This window comes from Miscanthus floridulus, chromosome 3 (assembly GCF_019320115.1).
Source record: "Miscanthus floridulus cultivar M001 chromosome 3, ASM1932011v1, whole genome shotgun sequence".
In the NCBI taxonomy this organism is placed as follows: domain Eukaryota; kingdom Viridiplantae; phylum Streptophyta; class Magnoliopsida; order Poales; family Poaceae; genus Miscanthus; species Miscanthus floridulus.
The window spans coordinates 121,423,935-121,438,177 of record NC_089582.1 but is presented as its reverse complement, the minus strand read 5'-3'; the positions used below and the strand labels follow the sequence as shown (position 1 = coordinate 121,438,177).

General features: G+C 44.4%; 3 protein-coding genes and 1 long non-coding RNA gene across 7 annotated transcripts; 2 read left to right on the top strand and 2 right to left on the bottom strand.

Annotated features, from left to right (window-relative positions):
- Positions 1–290: 290 nt before the first annotated feature.
- On the top strand, positions 291–868 carry LOC136542237 (histone H4). The gene has a single exon (XM_066534582.1). It carries the CDS (start codon positions 384–386, stop codon positions 693–695), a length of 312 nt encoding a protein of 103 aa, XP_066390679.1. The 5' UTR covers positions 291–383; the 3' UTR covers positions 696–868.
- A 54-nt stretch (positions 869–922) lies between these two features.
- LOC136542238 (uncharacterized) lies at positions 923–8,844 on the top strand. 4 transcript variants are annotated; one of them, XR_010780632.1, is made up of 8 exons: positions 923–1,273; positions 1,422–1,598; positions 1,946–2,052; positions 3,257–3,348; positions 5,515–5,627; positions 6,147–6,277; positions 7,160–7,242; positions 8,279–8,844. It is a non-coding gene; the product is annotated as an uncharacterized lncRNA (long non-coding RNA). The 4 variants fall into 4 exon arrangements; XR_010780633.1 differs by lacking the exon at positions 8,279–8,844 and adding an exon at positions 7,309–7,437; XR_010780631.1 differs by lacking the exon at positions 8,279–8,844 and having other exon boundaries at positions 7,160–7,294.
- LOC136542236 (NAC domain-containing protein 45-like) lies at positions 2,531–5,408 on the bottom strand. The gene is made up of 3 exons (XM_066534580.1): positions 4,982–5,408; positions 4,618–4,895; positions 2,531–3,193 (listed from the first exon to the last, which is right to left on the bottom strand). The coding sequence occupies exons 1-3, from the start codon at positions 5,136–5,138 to the stop codon at positions 2,972–2,974; spliced, it is 657 nt and encodes a 218-aa protein (XP_066390677.1). The 5' UTR covers positions 5,139–5,408; the 3' UTR covers positions 2,531–2,971.
- Positions 7,757–10,484, bottom strand: LOC136542235 (NAC domain-containing protein 54-like). The gene is made up of 3 exons (XM_066534579.1): positions 9,389–10,484; positions 8,964–9,244; positions 7,757–8,068 (listed from the first exon to the last, which is right to left on the bottom strand). The coding sequence occupies exons 1-3, from the start codon at positions 9,543–9,545 to the stop codon at positions 7,769–7,771; spliced, it is 738 nt and encodes a 245-aa protein (XP_066390676.1). The 5' UTR covers positions 9,546–10,484; the 3' UTR covers positions 7,757–7,768.
- Positions 10,485–14,243: the final 3,759 nt, after the last annotated feature.

Below are 14,243 nucleotides of genomic sequence, written 5' to 3'. Positions count from 1 at the left end.
ACGTCTAGAAACATTAGGTCCCACCTGCCATTCACCCACGCAACCACGGTTCCCTCCGAAATCCGTCGACCCCGCCACATCCTCACAAAAGAAACACACCCCCAGATCCCCTTCCAGCCACGTCACCGATCCGCGCACCCGCACCTCCTCTATTCTCTGCCACACATCCCGCATCCAGCGGCAGAAAGCTCCCATCACGCGGATCGTGCCTCCCACCTGCACCCCCCCCCCCCCCCCCCCCCCCCCACCCAATGGCCCCGCCTCTATAAAACCCAGCCCCACACGCCTCCACCACCCACATCAGCACTGGTCTTCTCTTCACACGAGCGCACCACAACCAACCACCAGCTACTTCCAAGCAGGGGAGGCGACCGGCGGCGGAGATGTCGGGCAGGGGCAAGGGTGGCAAGGGGCTCGGGAAGGGCGGCGCGAAGCGTCACCGGAAGGTGCTGCGCGACAACATCCAGGGGATCACGAAGCCGGCGATCCGGAGGCTGGCGAGGAGGGGAGGCGTGAAGCGCATCTCCGGTCTGATCTACGAGGAGACCCGCGGCGTGCTCAAGATCTTCCTCGAGAACGTCATCCGCGACGCCGTCACCTATACGGAGCACGCCCGCCGCAAGACCGTCACCGCCATGGACGTCGTCTACGCCCTCAAACGCCAGGGCCGCACCCTGTACGGCTTCGGCGGCTAGGTTAGGTCAGGGTAGTTGCCTGTCGAGGTGTCTCGCATCGGTGGTACTAGTTTGGTTCCCTTCCTGTGTTCGTCTGGTAGTTGCTGTAGTGGCTGTAGTAACTGGTTGCTTTGTCCTCTTGGGTGTAATCTTGTGTGGGTCTGTTAAGAAAGAGAACGGCTGGTTCGATGGAATTGGAATGGATGGCGAGGTAGGAAAATTGCCCGGTTTGATTTGAAACTTGCTTGAAAGTAGTGTTGCCACTAATTGAATTTCTCCCGATTGGTTTTAAAATTGTGCAGCTTCGATCTGGTTTATTAATTCTTCGTGTTCAATTTTAATCCTCTTTCGAGATCCCCAAACCCTAGAGTTAGCGGGATCCCCCCAAGTTGTTCAGGCCAATTTGTGGATTTTGCATCTTGAGTCGATGTTTGAATTCACTTATAAGCGAAACAAGCCTTAATTCATCGTCATCTTATCGTTGAATATGTGAAAATCGTGGTTGGAATTTGGCGGATGGATGGACTCCATCTTGAAATGTGTCAGGAAGGGGAGGAGCGAACACGAAGCAGTCATAACTCAGAAGCTGGGACCAATAGGTACGTCCCCTAACCGCCCCCCGTTCAGCAATTTCGTCGAGCAGCAGAGACGCAGGGTCTCTGCTTCTTTGGTGTCGATGGCGCCCCATCCATCCCATTGGCATTGGGTGCACCCCATCCATCCCATTGATCCTGTTGTCTGCTCCAGACGGTGCACATGCTCCGGCGCTCCGTTGGGTCTGCTTGGTGTCGAGCTCGAGGGATCCGCGATTCAGAGTCCTACGGCACAGGTGTCGGCGCGACGGGTAGCAACTGCAGCCTTGCTTGGGAATTGGGATTGTTGTCTTCCCGAGTCGAGCTCGAATTTCGCTTGCCTGCTCTATCGGTAATGATTTCCCTATCTTTTACACGTCCTTATCATGGCTTTCGTTTCAGTGATTTATCGATGCTGAAAAGCTGCTGGGATCTTGTTGTGGGTGGTGGTTCCCTGTGGGTGGCTTTCGTCAGGCTCAGGCCAGCTTGTATCCATGGAACTTTTGTGGTTATCACACATTCCCTGGTTTGTCAGTTGTTTCAGATTTTTTTTTTGCTGCTTCGAATGCAATAAGTGGAGTGTTGACGTTGGGTTCGGCTTAAGCCATTGAGTTCTCGACACCATTGTGGAATTGGTTTCAGTCTGATATATTGTCTTCTTAGCCCGAGTACCTAAACGAACTTCTTTAACTATGCCAGCAAGATGATGGAATACCAAGATAAAGCGAATGCATCCAGAAGCAAGTTTTGCAGAGATGAATGATGAGATTTCAAAAGCATTCCAGCTTTGAGCAATGGAACTAAAGGTATAAAAAACTTGGGCCATGTGCCCATGTTACTGAATCTTACTATTATATGAAACTAAATTCTGAATTTGCAACACTGCCATAGAACAAGCGAGCTGTATATGCTCTGGAAAATGCAAACAGTGTGCAGTTTAGTGTATTGAAGCTTTGCTGACCCAGAATCTTGATGATGTGGTGCTAGTGAAACTATTATATTCTACCAGTCTAGTGCTACTCTTGTACTACTGATTTGCAACTCAGAAATCCCTAGACATTAGCAATGTTGATTCAGTATCATGCTCATACTGTACTGTTTCTGGTCTAAATCAAGAAACTCAAACTTGAGATTCAAAACCAATTGGTTCTTCTGAAGCGCACCACACTCCCTTCTGAGTTGTGGTGCCACTGTTTACGCAGTTGTTTTTTTGAAACTTTAGCAGTAGTTCTGCACTTGTGCTATTTCATTAGAGCAGAGTGTCAAGGAATTGCAAAGAAAATGTGTATGTCTAATAAAAACAACTATCCTTGGGTCTAGGTATAGATTGCAGGTCATAGGGGATTGACAACTTTGGTGACCTTTACTGTAAAATGATATCTGTAACTGCATACGAAAGGATTATGTAAATAAATAATATGTGCCAAATTAAATTTCTGTCTTTGTACTGTACTCCCCCCTATAAATCACTGTGTTTAGTGACAGATACAGGAAGACCGAACCTTGAAGTACGAAAGTAGGATGTTTTTTCTATTACAGTACCTAAAGAGAAAACTATAACTCTACATGAAGAGTCAGAGCCCCCAAACCTAGTTGTCATCCTGTCCAAACTCCAAAGTGAGAACTGAGAAGTGATGTTATCAAACATATACAGAGTCAATGTGCAACTGAGAAGTTTCTAGTTAGATGAAGTTAAACAACTGTCTTATCAGTTCCATACTTCCATCACTTTGTTTTGTTGCACCATAGATCATCAGCTATGAACTGCATCCATGTGTTGTCTTTACCATGCTCATTTGAACCAGATGACTGTCCAGCATCCCCAACACTTGTAAACTGTTCTTGTTTTTCTTTAGTTTGTGATGAGCTGCACTCGCCTTGCTTTTGCTTCTGAAACTCTCCGAGTGCCACAATCTTCTTGAAGACGCGACACAGTGCATATGAGTCCTGTAAAATAACAGTACGAATTAACAAGAAATTGACTGCATTTCTGTTTCCTTAACAATTTAGGTGGGATGATTTTTGGTTTTGCACCTATGGAAGGAAGATTTCAGGTTGAACAATTTGGATGAAGAGCTATTGCCATGCAAAACTGAATGCTAGTAAGTTGCTTCTTGAGTGCTTCCTATCCCTCTACTGAACAATATATGGTTGTATGTACTGAAAAAGTTTATCTAGATTGTACTGTGTTGTTCCGCTGGGAACTTTTTACTGAGTTCCATGTCCTCTTTGTTCAAATACATTCCATGTTTATCATTTGTTTTCTTAAGATGTAATATCTAGAGTCAGAAAATCCAGCATCAAGTACAGGTGTACAGCAAGAAATCATTAGTGTGCAGATTCAGAACTTATATAGCTAAAGCAAATCACTCATCTCCAGATAGTTTTACTGTGTACTTGGGTTGAATGCTTTTAGCTCAACTCTTCTTTAGTTCATAGAAATGTCTACTAAGAAGTCAGAGTTAATATCTTGCGGCTAGAACACGAGCAATCACTCATTCCTCCAAATCATTACTATGGCACTTGCTTTAGAAGTGAATTAGGTTGTCATGAATAATCTTTGTTCAACTTTTATTTGTTCATAGAAATTTCAATTAATGCCTTTTCTAACAGAACCTGTATTGCCCGATCTAATTCAAATGGTGTCAGTCAGACATTTTATCGGTTCTGGCTTTAAGTTTTCTACTATTAAGTAAAGTAGTTGTGGGACATGGAGAATAAAGTGTAAAGCCACCGACACAACACTGGGTCACACCACACATATGTCTAAGCTTTAAGGTAGCATCCACATGCAACTGACCCAGAATATGTATACTCTGAAGTCTGCATCATTAGGTGATGGAGGCACCTACTAAACTGTGTACAATCATGTGTTATCATTTCACATCCCCGATCAGGAATTGGATGTTAAATTTGTCTTATCAAGAGCACCAGAAAAAGTGTACCATGTATGACCCATTAGATAACTGGAAAGAAACTTCTGCTGTACTTTGCAAAGGAACTATGGTCCATGGAAGCAAGGAATACTTTATGGCCACAGAAGGATACGGGGAGAAAAGGGATAAGGGCCCTAACTTTACATGCACTCCATGCATAAACAACGTAGCTTCCTAGAACAAATAATGCCCTAATTTGTTTTTCTGTATGTTTCAACGTGAATGTTTCTTTAGCATAATATCCTTGAAACTCTTGTGTATCTAAGGACATGGTTACTACAACATTGATTGATACAGAGAACAAACATCTTTTATTTGGGGAAGTCGGTTAAATTTTTGATACAATTGAATGCAGACTGAGATCACTAAATGCAACAGAAGCAACACACAAGGTTTAACTCATAATACTGATGCATAGGAACATGAATGAGTCACCTGAATCCCCATGGTGTTCTCACATTCGCTTTCCTCGATGCGGTACTCATGCATCACCCAGTTGGTCCTCAGCCCCTGAGGAGCTCGACCCTTGTAGTAGACCAATGTCTTCTTCATGCCGATTGATCTGTTCTGGTAGTTGATTCGCCGATCTTTGCCTGTTGATTTCCAGTATCCTGCTTGGGTTGCGCGGTTTGTGCGGCATCCATTTGGATACTTCCTATCCCTTGGCCCAAAGAAATACCACTCGGAGTCTCTACTAGGCAGGAATGATTTCTCTTCCAAAACAAAGATATCTCAAATTTCAATTAGGAGTGATGAAATCTCAGGATGAACGACTGAATGAACTTGGATTTCAGGTTACCTGCTAGCTCCCAAGGCTCACATTTGTAGAGGTCTACTTCAGGGATTATGTCGAGCTCGATGCTGAGACCATGGACCTTCCTCTTGAGGTAATAGTTCACAAGCTCCTCATCAGTTGGATGGAACCTAAAGCCTGGTGGAAGATCAGCCGGCGCCATGGCCTCCCAGCTTGCTGCCTCCTTTCTTGCTGATCTTTCTCTTTGTCTTTACCCTTTGTCTTTCCCTTCTGTTGCCGGCCACTGTGCTCTTTAGCTCCTCCGTGAAATGATTCAAAGCCTGCCCTACAAGTAGCCGTGTTTCCCTTTACAGGATTCTCTCACAAGCTCTGGACGTCTTACAGCACCGCTGGATCTTCTTTTCTTATCTTTTAACGAAACAAACTTTTATTTTTGTTTTCTGTACAACACACCTTTATGATATTCATGCTAGTAGATTGTGTAGGGCTGTATTGGGATGTGAAAGTTGTCACGGCATTGCCCTCTTGTGCCGTGGGGATATGTTCTTTTGTTCACCGAACTTGTTTTTGTGTTTCAGAAGCTTGGTCTCTTTGAAGTGTCGTAGAAGAGAACAGGACTAAAGGGAGGGTGTTCTAGTAACATGTCTCTATGTATCGGGATCAGTGTTGCAAAACAGAAAGTTTATGGAAGGTAAAAAGAAAACTAAAGGTCCATGCAGCCATGAGGCCTTCCAGTGTCAATGAGCTTGCATTGCTATCTATTTAGCCATCTAGATCAGACAAAACTTTTGGCTTTGGATTCTGATAAAGGAGTACTCGAGTACAAAGGATCGTCATTCACTTTTTTAGTCTAGCATATACGTCTCTGGACATAAACTTGATTGTCTTCCCCCGTAATAGATATGATCTAGCTAGTTCCTTTCTTTCTTTAATGGATGTTTTTATAAACAATGATCACAGTCTCAACCAATATAACAGAGATTTTATTTGATTTCAACCTTGGTTGGGTAACAAATCGTTCTATGCATCTTGTGGTAACTCGCTGTTGTCTTGTTCTTAACTTCCCCAACACTACAATGATAACATGCATTTAAAGAGGTCTGCAACTAGTCTTATCCAATTCTACAGAAAAGACATGCATCCCTTTCAGCTGCATGTGGTCTAAAGCAAATTTTGCAGCTAAATGTAGATTTGCAAATTGCTTTTGCAGTTGATATGCCTGTTCAAATGGTGGAACAGTCCAAAGGTGGTTCTAAGGTGTTGTGTTGACATCAAGGGGCACTCTGAACATTGCAGAGGCAACACGCTAGCAACAAGTTTCACGATGAAGATGCTTGTAAGGTAGACTTCTGAACTTTAGTTTTGCCGGATGCTTAGAAACATGATAGAATACAACACTATTATTTTGCTAACATCTACAGAAAAGTATTCTTCAGCATATTGGTTATCTTAAATCTGTTATCATGGCACTTCTCGGAGGGTAATTTGCTGTGACATGTTTCCAAGAATTTCAAGGTAGGAGGGTCCAAAGCATCTCTATCTAGCTCAAACTGGTCATAGCTATTGACCTGGAAGGGGATCTGATTGACATTCCAGAAAGGGCTTCTGCAACAGCTTGTGTTTAGCCTCTGATATTTACTTATGGAATAGTATTTCTTCAACCCTTTGTGAACCCGAGTGTTTCAGCTTAGCAAAGCATTGCTACTGACAGCATGTGATCGAACTCCTGCTATTAGGCTTTTCCATATTGGCGGATCTATAGAGACCTTTATATGCAATATATATATGATATAATTGAAGGGCGGGCCTGGTGCAAGCGGTAGAGTCTTACCGTCTGTGACCGGAAGGTTCCGGGTTCGAGTCGCGGTCTCCTCGCATTGCACAGGCGAGGGTAAGGCTTGCCACTAACACCCTTCCCTAGACCCCGCACAGAGCGGGAGCTCTTTGCACTGGGTACGCCCTTTTATATATATGATATAATTGTAAGAACGACGCTGCTGTTTGAAACAAGCTATACAGGCTTTCTGGTTATATATGTTGAAAGGGAAAACTGGTTTCTTACATGTGTGTGAAGCAGATATTTGATGAGCTGTGAAATATGAGCCAATGTTTTTGACAAATAATCTCCAAACTCTTCAGTAACATAATATTTATATTATAACATGTACAGTTAACTGTCTTTGAGATTAAATTTTGTTTTCCTTTTTTTCATTTTATTGGCAGACTGCAGATGCAATTAAGTAAGATGAGCAGAAGCAGGTGCTAGCTAGATTTTGGAGCTTCATATATAACTTATAAGAGGACAGGTATAGTAGTCATAATTGTCTTCAATTTCCATTCATACTGTGCATTATATTTCATCTGACATACAGGCACAAGACAAAAACTATGCAATGGCATAGCTACATCCAGTATACTTCACAGAAGAGAAAAGACACCACTCAAAAAGTACAATACATTCGATGGAAAACCAAAAAGGAAGAAAAGAAGAAAAACAAGGGAGCTGATTGTTCCTATATACTATATAGTATATTAAATATATATAACCCTCCTTATGAACTCAACTCAAGGAAGGATTCTGACAACAATCTTGAGGCGGCAACGATCCTTCAACTCCCAGCAATAGGATGGAAGCTGAAAACCCAAAGGATGCCTGCTTATTGTGCTATGATCTTACACCTTGTAGACATGATCACGTTGGTTATTAATAGCTAGCCAGCAGCAGCAGCAGCAGCAGCAGCAGCAGCAGCATCTCGATCAGAGAAAAAGAAAGAAAAATAGTTATTAGGAGAATTTCTCAGCTGCATCATCTTTGAACAGATCAAAGGTTTCTCAGCTGGCAAGGGCCACACAGGAGGTGCTCTCCTCGGCACCGTCCGCCGTGCTGGAGCACCATGCGTCGTCGGATATGAACTGCATCCAGGACTCATCCTTGTCCGCGTCATCGTCAGCTCCACCGGATGTGGACCCGACGGGCACGTCCGGCGACGGGGTCTGGTACTCCTGGCTGGCGCTGGTGAGCAGCTGCTGGCAGGCGCCCTCCAGCAGCGCCATGCTGCACTGCGCTTGCAGGCCGTCCACCTCGGTGCAGATGGCGTTCTTCTTGAAGACTCGGCATAATGCATATGTGTCCTGATCATGAGAATGCCAGCTCAGATCGAGGAATTCAAAGAAAAAAAGTCATTATTAACCAATAATATCTGTCTTTTTTGCTCGTTAACTACGACACTGATGCATAATTATGTTTGTACTACATGCTACATTTGCTATATCTCGTTGAACAAATTAAACACATACTATGCATGCCCTTTACTGATTAATGTTTTTGTGTTCTGTTATTAGTATAAGAAAAGAGAGGACGTGATTTGCGCGCGCAAGAGAGAGAGACGGCAAGGGAAGGGAAGGGTGTGCCGTGTGCGAGGCTGATGATGGATTCAGCATGGAATAAAGCAGAAAGTGGGCGACACCGACTCTCTTGGCCATGAGAGCGGGAGGAGGGTGAGACGTTTTGCTTTGTTTTGCTTTGCCCTTTAATACCTCATGGACATGATCAACGCACAGCCCAATGGAGATCATGTCTGCTGATCTGATGATGTTAGTAAAAAGAGGAGATTAGAGAGGATTCATACATATACATAGGACGGCTAAGCTACTAGACTGTAGAGACACGCGAAAGGAGAGCATTTGGAAAATTTCTGTGAGGACAGAAGGAATTAAAGGGGCCCAATATGACCAGAGCCCTACTAGGTACCTAGCTATCTAACAGGAGCGTCATGATGTATCTATATACACTACACAGCACATATATCACGATCATGATGAAATTCACGATCTAGCTAGTTCAAATGTAAGCTGCCTAGCTTATTATTGAGCATACCGGCCAGTTCATTGTAAGCTATACCTAGCTTATATTCAGCATAGCGGTTCGCTACCACTGTCACTAGGAGCTGGTATACATCATGCAAAATCACAAAGCCAAATGCAACAAGCAGCTAGTAGCAGTATCTAGGTAAAGTAGCTAGCTAACCTGGATGGGCAGCGTGTCCTCGGCGTCCTTGTCGTCGAGGCGGTACTCGTGCATGACCCAGTCGGTGCGCACCCCCTGCGGCGCGCGGCCGCGGTAGTAGACGAGCGTCTTCTTCATGCCGATGGGGCGGCCGCCGTGGTGCAGCACGCGGCGGTCCTTGCCCGTGGACTTCCAGTACCCCGCCCGCGTCGCGCGGTTGGTGCGGAACCCGTTGGGGTACTTGCGGTCCCGTGGCCCGAAGAAGTACCACTCCGGGTCACGGCTCGTCAGGAAAGACTTGTCTGCAATGCATATGCATGTATATATCAGATCAATCAATTCAGATCATCCAGCACAAAAAATAATCACGAATTCACGATCGATCGGCGGATTGCATGCAGCAGAGGACGAGCGAGATGCATGGAAGAACGAAGACATATACGTACCTGCGAGCTCCCATGGCTCGCACTTGTAGAGGTCGACCTCGGGGATGATGTCCAGCTCGATCTTCAGCCCGTGAATCTTGCGCTTCAGGTAGTAGTTCACCAGCTCCTCGTCCGTCGGGTGGAACCGGAAGCCCGGCGGGAGACCCACCGGCGCCATGGTGACGATGTCTCTCTCTCTCTCTCTCTCTCTCTCTCTCTCTCTTCGGCGCAGCGGTGATGAGATGAGCGAGCTACTACTCCTTGAGTACTAGATGACGTACTGATGCCGCCGGGCGCCGGCCGATGACGACCGATCGAGCTGGCGTGGCGCGCCGAGGAGTGCACCGGCCAGCGATCAGCGAGCTAGCGTGGCCAAAGACACCTTGCTTGCTCCGTTCCTCTTTGGGCACTGCTGCGGATCGATGCCTTTACCTGCAGCGACCCCGACCTGGCCTCATAAGTAGTTTTTCTCACGATCGATCGCCGGCGTCAGCAGGTGGTGGCCCTCCCTGGGCCTGGGGTCGACACGGACACACTGCACAGACACAGTCATGCCTCTCTCACGATTCTGGGCGATCGGATGGCAACCTTTAGTTGTCGCTTTCCCAGATTCCCTAGCTTGCTAGCCCTCACAAGCTTGACCCTTTTTTCCATGGGCTCCAGGATCATGCATGCTCCTCTTCTCTAGAGTCCATACAACGACTGGCCTCTCTCTCGTCTCTTCCACCGCCTGCAGGCCTGCACTGACGATAGATCATAGATGCATGCATGGCCGACTTGGTCTCGCCCTCTGCCCCTCTCTCATCTAGCTGCCGTGCATCACTGCGCAGATTTTACTCTAGAGTAGTCTAGGCATAAAAAAGCGTAGTTTTTTTTTAATTTTTGGGTTAATTCGAACGCGGCCATCGTAATTCTTCGAGTTTGGAAATATACTATTGCTATTCGTGATATTGTAAATATGCCATTATAATTCCTGTGAAACGTGATTCATGCCATTAAGTACCCTTTCAGGTGTTCGTATACGACAACATTTTTCGTATGGCCCGTATTACCCCTGCCTCATCCGACTTACACGTTCTAGACCGAGTTAAGCCGCCCCAGAACGCGCACCTGTCCAGTCGCCGCAGCACCGCCGCACGTCGCATTGCCTGCGGCGTCCGCTCCTTGGTCGGCACCGTACCTAGCTGACCCGTCTGTTGCATTGGATCGCCCAGGTGACCCGTATGAACAAAGTATATACCATAAAAAGGTCACAGATAATTTGATAACAAGTTAAAAACTTCTGATAATTTGATAACAAGTTGAACACACTGAACAAAGCATATGACATATAAAAGGTCACAGATAAGTTGATAACAAGTTGACAGACTAGTACCTGGATTTTAACTGACTATAAGTTCACATGACTTTAACTGAATACAATACAAGTTTATAGGACTTTAACTAAACAAAGCACGGTCTGATTAACAAAATTCAAAAGCACGGCCTGATTTCTAGTTCAAAAGAACGGCCAGATTACAGGTTCACAATCACAGCCTGATTACACACAGCAACCATAAAAAACACTCGACATTAAGATTCAGGAATCAGTGACTTGAGCAGTGAGTTGAGTATTAAGGAACCGTGACAAGCTCCTGACAACTCTAGGCTGTGGTGCGGCGGCAACCTTCTGTTGGTTTTTTTCACCAGAGTCTTCTTCTTCTTGAGCGTCTTCTTCATTTTGGGGCTCTTTTTCTTCTTTTGTGCTGTCTTCTTCTTCTTCACCTTTGACGGCCCAACAGTGTCATCTTCTTGCCGTTTCCTACATAGTATAGTGGTTAGCACTGGGTTCAGTACAAAATGCACAAGAAATGCTTTGAGAATGAGTCACTAACCTCTTGTTCTGTGATCTGCCCCCAATTTCTTCATCGGAGTCGACCTCAGCAAATTTGCAAGTCTTGGCAAAGTAGCCGAAGTCACCACACCTTTTGCACTTCACCTTTTTCTTGTTTGCTTTCCCTTCAAGGCAGCCCCTTTGTTTGGATTTTTGTTGAGCCATTCTGTCAACATGCTAACACACCAGTCTTGTATTGCCATTTTTCCTTCTCTTAGCTTTGTAGTAGGACAGTTATGCTCAGTAGGCAATACTTTAATCTACAACAAAATTGAATAGAAAAATACATGTTACAAAAATGTACCAAAAACAGTTTAGAATACAAAAATAAGAATACACATGTTGTACCTATATTGTTTTGCCATCATGAATCCGTGACCCATGTATTCTCCATGGGCAGCCCTCAGCTTTGCACTTGGCAATGAACCTGGTCTTGTCAGTCTTCAGATCAGCAAATTCAAATCCAGTGATCATAGCATAGTGCCTCACAACTTTTCTAAATGCTATGATATCAGGAAACAATGTACCTTTCACAATGTTGGGATTGTCTGGATCATGAAGGACATTTATCTCCTGAGGATCTGCATCATTAACTTTTGCCTCAAGAGGAACACCTCCTTTAGCAGGAATATAATCAGAATTGTCATCAACTGGTTGTGTTGTAGTGGCATTTGTGGTTGGCTGTGCAGGTGGTACTGAGATATAGATGTGTTCATCATCAACGCCCACGTACTCCTCTTCATTATCAAACATGTCTGGCTCCCTGGTAGGCTCAAAGTCTGGCTCCTTTACTGTAGTTTCAGTAGGTTCTAGCATGTTTTATTGGCTTCAGGAGCCTCTATATTGTGTTTTTTTGGGTTTAGAGGCCTCTGGCTTATGTGGTGGATTCACTTGGCTAGGTTGGTCATCATCGAGAGGAATCACACACAGAGGTTCGAGCTCAGCATAGTCATCAGCGGTAGATACTGAATTATCAAATACACCTATCAAGACCTGGCAACACATCTCAGCCTTATACATAGAAAACATATCTAGCAAGTGTCTGTCATTCACTAATCGGACATCTTCTCCCAAATTCTTGTCAAAGAACCACAATTTGCCACACTGCCGAGATGACCATTGCACCTCTTTGGCTAAAACATTCATCAGCAAGTCTACGGTTAAAGCACCTATGTCCACCTCCCACTTAATCAGAAATGCCTTTTTGTATGCTTTCCTACTCAGAGAGTCTATGGTGCTGAAACCTTGAACTTTAATCTCTAGCATGAACAACTCAGGCCTAGCACGAAGAATGGAAATGTAAGGGGGAAATCCCACAGCAAAAATGGGTCCCACAGCAAAAATGGGTCCATCCCCAACTTCTCTAGTCATACCGAGGGAAGATTTTGCGGGAGTTAAGAGATTACCTGGCCTTGTTGCCCGCCATGGCCGACGAACTGCTCCCACACGGGTCGCCGGTCGCGAGGAAGCCACGACCATGGACTCAAATCGATGTGCAGAGTTGGGCCGCGTCCTGCTGAATCTTGCTCTGCCGCTGCTGAATCCGAGTCCTGCAGAGCCTCCGTCCATGCCTGCGCCGCGTCGAGCCGACTCGCCCACGCTGCCGCCACCGACTCGCCTGCAACTTGACTCCCTGTCCAGCTCTTGTAAGTAAGGATGAGGCAGGGGCAATACGGGCCATACGAAAAATGTTGCCGTATACGAACGCCTGAAAGGGTACTTAATGGTATGAATCACGTTTAACATGAATTGTAATGGCATATTTATAATATTGCGAATAGCAATGGTATATTTCCAAACTCGAAGAACGATGGCCGCTTTCGAATTAACCCTTAATTTTTTCACTAGGGAGACATACAAAATCTACACTTTTCTATGTCTCCCTAGCCTATATCTGATCTCTTCGGTCCGTTGCCTTGATTTATGAGAGATCGATCCAATATGTATACATCGTTCTGTTTGTATGCAGATTATTGTGGGGGACGACGCGGCTCTGTTCGCTTGTCTTATGAGCCGTACTTTTTTAGTGAACGAATAATGTTTTTCTTTCACAATAAATCAGCGAACAGTACTTTCAGTCATGACTTTTCAGCAAAGCGAACAGAATTCTGATAGTATCTCCAGTTAGGTATAGATTTGCTCAAACTCTAAACTCTGCGGCCGTGTATTTAGTGAAGCAATCCCAAACATCCCAATTCCATTATTTTGTGATGAAGCACAACAAGCCACCCAATTCATTTTAGTGGAGCATCCAACAAGATGGTCAACGAACTCTGTTTTTTTTTTCTTTTTTCTTTTTTGGTATTACTTGCTCCATCGTGGATGTTTCTTTTTCGGGGTAGATATATATAGTAGATAGAAACCTAGAGTCAATAAGCAGTCGCAAACAGGCTTTTATATACTTGAAGGATGAAAACAGTCGGGGGAAACAGTATTACAATATAGAAAACGGAAGCGGCTGGTTCGGGATATTTCTACATTTTAGCAATTAAAAAGTACAAAAAATGGTTGTGAAACCAATTGAAAATGACAAATTTTTATGTTTGGCGAAATTCGGAAACGGTATCATAATGTAGAAAACGGTATCATAATATAGAAAACGAAAGCGATCGGTTCGGAATATTTCCGTACCATTTTCATCCTTTGATTGATGTCCGACAATATGGTGTAATAACATGCCAATCGAATAAGCTATCGAAAACCTCATCCTATTCCAACCTATAAGGAAGAGTATGGTTAGAATTGTACATTGAAAAGGATATGAACAGTAACAACTCATGGATTTTTTTTAATAGCTAAAACATCATACACATGCACATACACTCGTATATGCACGCACACGCATACACCCTACCTTATGGAGCATCTCTCTGATCGAAGAACTAGGTCAAATCTTACGCAAGATATATATGCATGGTATGGAGTGGTTCTCATGCCATATTATTCGATATCTAGAATTAAATTAAAAAAATAGAAAAACATTTTTTTTTCATGATTAAGATA